This window comes from Limulus polyphemus, unplaced genomic scaffold (genome assembly GCF_000517525.1).
Source record: "Limulus polyphemus unplaced genomic scaffold, Limulus_polyphemus-2.1.2 Scaffold8627, whole genome shotgun sequence".
NCBI classification, from domain to species: Eukaryota; Metazoa; Arthropoda; class Merostomata; order Xiphosura; family Limulidae; genus Limulus; species Limulus polyphemus.
Window position 1 is genome coordinate 11204 of NW_013674237.1, and position 4997 is coordinate 16200.

The 4997-nt window shown below is 33.7% G+C and overlaps 1 protein-coding gene across 1 annotated transcript in view; it reads left to right on the plus strand.

Annotated features, from left to right (window-relative positions):
• The first annotated feature begins 1731 nt into the window (after window positions 1-1731).
• LOC106475468 (protein TEX261-like) overlaps window positions 1732-4997 on the plus strand; it is a 9123-nt gene continuing 5857 nt past the window's right edge. Inside the window, exons 1-2 of the mRNA XM_013936149.2 lie at window positions 1732-1897; window positions 3385-3464. Coding sequence (XP_013791603.1) covers window positions 1828-1897; window positions 3385-3464 — 150 coding nt within the window. The 5' untranslated portion in view covers window positions 1732-1827. The remainder of the gene's footprint in view (window positions 1898-3384; window positions 3465-4997) is intronic.

Sequence of the window (4997 nt, forward strand, 5' to 3'; positions counted from 1 at the left end):
GGGTTCCTCGTCATCGAATTTTAATTTCGTAGTGTCATTGTTGAAGTAGTCCAGAAAGGCCGTTCAGTCACAGATGACGTAGCTGTATTACCAACAGACTGAGACCCACTAGTCTCTCCCATTCCGTATTTTGTAAATTCCGTAAATTGTGGTTTAGGTTGGACTTTTTAGACAGATGCAGAAAGAGGTGTGGCCTAGTTTGATCTTTACTAATTCATTTTCAAAATTCTTTCATTGATGCTATTTTCCATATTACTAATTTTTTACACTTCTTCGTATTTTCGCTACAACCTTTCCATAATTCATTAGCGTCTTCATGTATTATTCAATCTTATTGTTGTAATCCTTTGTACATCTCCAATAATTTTGTCTGTCGTGTCTTTAATGAGACTTATTTTTGTTCTTAATTCTTCTTTATATATTATGCGCCTTTCTTTTAACCATCTTCTTAAATTTTCATCTCGTTTTACCAATTTTATGCCTCCTTCTTCTTGGCCTTCTTTTAATTTTCTGTTTCTTAAAGTTTCTTTTTCTTTCTTCTTGATATTCCTTTAACTTTTCACCATCTCCAGCAAAGTTTCGAACTCACTTCGTGATGATATTGTCATCTTGATGTTGATATATAGCCAAAGTTCTGTTTTATTTTCTCCAAAATAATTCCACTTCTGACACCATTGTTGTAGCATTTTCTATCGGGTTCTTTTGAATTATTTGGTGAAAATAATGTCAAGTCCGATCAACGTAACAATACTGCATTAATTTTGATGACGAGGAACCCACTTTTTAGAAAATAAAAGTTTCGAGATGGCTTGACTGGGTAATGAAGAAAACTTTATTATAAATATACGACGTTTCTACAAGAATGTCATCTTCGGCGTCGTACATTTATAATAAAGTTTTCTTCATTACCCAGTCAAGCCGTCTACAAACTTATATTACCACATTACTATATTCTTGAATAACGTTTGCTATAGACTATGTTCACTTGTAGGCCTAATTTTACAAACAACATTTCAATAGAAACTCGAAAACTAACGTGTTCCTAACTTACTTGATAAATTCACTCAGTCCCACTCTCTCTCTCTCTCTCACACACACACCGATGGCTCAGTGGTAAGTCTGAATGCTTATAGCACCATAAGTTGGGCTGGATGAGCGCGGTGGGAAGAGATAACATAATAGAAGAAAAACACACGTAACACATCATAAGGCATTCAGTATTCTACATTTTGACTTCTAGTTATTAAATTATTTGTATGATGTACCTTGCGTTTTAATTTAGGACGGGTGTGGGCCTTAGTAACGTGTTCGGACCGTGAGTCTTAGAATTCTAAGTTCCCGTTCCGTTGCCGCAAATAAACAAAAAGCATTCCATGCTTTGGAGATATAGGTGTGCTATAAAAGTGATGCTCAAATTTCATTATTCAGTCACAGAAAGAGTAGTCCAAGAGTTGGCGGTAGGTGCTGTTATCTGACTTTCCCCGAGTTTAACAGCTAAAACTTAGGAAAAGCTGTGCGCAAATAACTGTTTTGATGTTTTGCGCAAACATTCTGCAATAGTTTGATATTAACCAACAGACTTGTTTCTGGTTTGAAATGGAGTATTTGCTCGAAACATTATCAATAAAAGAAAAATTAAGCTAAAGATTCTGAAGGTGATTTATCTTATATGTTCATATATTTATTTATATTTATACGCACATACCACTTAAATTTGAAATTTTCCAGGTGGCGTAGTAGCTATAACACAGTGGTAAAAGTTATTTCTTTGATAAAATTTGCATATGAAAATAAATATTTTGCGAATCTTTAATTTTGTAAACTGTAATGTGGTTTTTGTATTTTCTAAGTTGGATTTCTACAGTTGTACAGCTATGCTTAATAATTTTAGCAGTGGGTAAGTTTTATAAAAGAAATCACTAAAAAAAAATGAATAGGCTTACATCACGCCATCGGCGTCATTAAGTTAACTGGCATTAGGCATAATTCTTAATTTTCTCATAAGAGTCAGTTGGAGTTGTATATAATTTAGTGCTTCTGATTTTCGGTTAACAAATAACACCAATAAAACACACCTGATACAATTTTTATTTGTACAGTAATAAGTATAACATTAATTTCACCCAGTACAGTTATCTATGCACTGTCCTTATATTTGTAAGTTGTATGTAACATTAATTTGTTCCGGAGACTTTAAATGCACCCTGGCTACTCAAGTTCACCTAACATTGACGCAATTCTTGTATGTGATATATGTTGGTTTACCCACTAAACTATAAAACAAACAAAACCCCAAACCATCTCCTCGTTACTTAGATACTTTCCAAGCTTTCTGTTAAATCCTTCCATTATACTACACTCACCACATCAAAGGGCAACTAATCCCAAAAGCCAAAAACGCCATGTAAGAAAAGTAAGATCGTTATCTGAAGATGACCCTACCCTACTAACATTTTTGTCTTCTAACCCTACCATTCTCATTGTTAACTATGAAAAAGGAAGGTCCATGAAAACTAACAGTTTTCTAAATAACTTAAAACACCCCAACCAGATTCTCTCTAAGTTGTAACCCTTTTTTCTCCAAGAGAAAACAACTTCAAAGATTTTAACTTTCCCTTGTATGACGAGTAGCTAACATAATCACCTTCAAACCCTAGGGGAAATATTATCTCGTCTGGGAGCTTTTTCATTCTTTAAACTTACCAATTTTTTCTTAATACTCTCAAAATTAATGTGATCATCTTATTCAGTTTTGTTCAGGATGAGGAATATTGCTTGAAATTGTTTAGTAAAAAATTAAAAGTAGAATTTAGTAACCGAGTCAGCTCATAATAATCGGAAACGAACCTTCTTTTATCATCCCTCAGACGTCTTACTCCCATCCTAACACTTAATTGTTATATTTTCAGCTAACCTTTTTTTTTTTTACACACACCTTTTCAAGTTTCTATTCTGATGTTCTGTTGGACCAACTCTCACTTTTTATATTATTATTATTATCCTCTTTAATTTTATTTTTTCAACTCTTAGTGAGCTAACCTGGTCTTTTACTCACAGCCACTTTCTTGTTTTATATAAGGAATATATCTGTCTTGAATATTTAAACATTATTCAGTATTTCATTAGTATCTTGAATTACTTCTGTGGGCCAATTCACCAATTCTTGTAACATTCCTTCAATTTTTGTTTTTAAAATCTGTTACCAATATTTCTTCATTCTTGATCTTTTACCAAGAACTTCTTATAAACAGATTCTTAGCAAAATTGTCAATAATAATATTTATATACGTATAGAAGTTATCCTATAAGCCTTTTTTTTTAGGATTTTTAATTAAATGAGTATAATTTTAAATAAATCAACCTAATGATCTATTACAATTCTAGCGGCAGGACTTTATTACCTGGCGGAACTCGTGGAAGAGTTTACAACCCTGACTGGTAAAATCATTAAAGCCCTCATTTTGGTAAGTTTGTTCTGTAACAGTTGTGTACACTATTAGTTGTTTTTAAAATAATATTAAAAAGAATGAATAATTATAGACATGATCATTGAGATCATCTCAAATAAGTAATAAACTTCATCCCGATACATCTGTCTGGAGGGATATCTGCAAATTTTAATTTCAAGAGATAACAAGGGGCCATTTCTCGTATCAGGCACTCATTTTTTACAAGCTACGTGTATATAAAAACTCGTTATTCTATATGAAACTTTGATCCCTAAGATACAAGCACAATCTTCTTTTAAACTCCTTCAGTGTTTCAGTTTCTACCGCACCTGAAGACAGACTATTTCTGAGGCCCACCATTGTTAGAAAAGTAATATTGCCTTCACTGCAATTGTGTCCGAGATTTCCATATTTTAAACTAGTGTTGAAAAATGTTACCTCTTGCAGTGTTTCTTTATAACAATATAATTTGTATTTACAGATTCCAGGCTTCTAATGTTCATCTTAACAAGGTCTATCATGTCCTACTAAGCTAATGAAGACATGTCAAGAGTTTCCAACCTTTCTCTGTAGAATAACCCCTCCATATCTTTAGTAGTTCATCTCTGACACTCTCCAATGACTCACCATCATTTTTTTAAATAAGGGCCCAAGTTGATCACACTGTTCTAAAGTTAGAGCTGGGCAATTACATATGAGAAGCAATCTCTCTCTCTCTCTCTCTATATATATATATATATATAGATGGTGCTATGTCCTTACATCAAACATCTGTGTCTGTCTGTTTATACCTTATCTAACTACTCCTAGATCACTGGGCCAATCTCAAGCAAACTTTGTGGGATGATAGTTTGGAACAAGGGGCATGTTAATGGGGGTTCACAACCTCTATTATTGATGTTATTGAACACTTAATATCTTTGACATAAGTTAATGTTAACTACATTCATATATAATGCCACGTTCTTACACGTTCTTGCCCTGGTAGGACAGCAGTAAGTCTTTGGATTTAAAATGCAAAAATCAGGGGTTCAATTCTCGTCAGTGGACAAAGCAGATAGCTCGATGTGGCTTTGCTATAAGAAAACATTCACATTAAATTTTTTATAACACAACATAAATACAGTGTCACACAAATGTCTTATTATATCTCAGAGAGTGTGCTAGTACTTTCTGTGGAGGAATGCAATGAACAAAAATGGTCACCACTGTTGCAATAATACATAAACTCAGATTAAGTTGATAGGACAACAGCCACCATAACTCTGATATGAAGAGCCACTTCTCGAGTTATACCCACTTTCTACTTTGACCCATGACCTTACAACTTAATCCCATAAGACACTTCTGCAGCCAATGACCGTCAACTAATTAATAACACGAAACACTGTGGAATGACATTAAGAGCTGGGTGTTGAAAGCGGGTAACAGAAAGCACTCCTACCACCACTACCTCTTCGTACAAAATCACCCTGACCATTACACAGTGTATACCATGTTTTAGCTATATACATAGCGAGTTCTTAAAGCTTATACAAAACTTTTGGT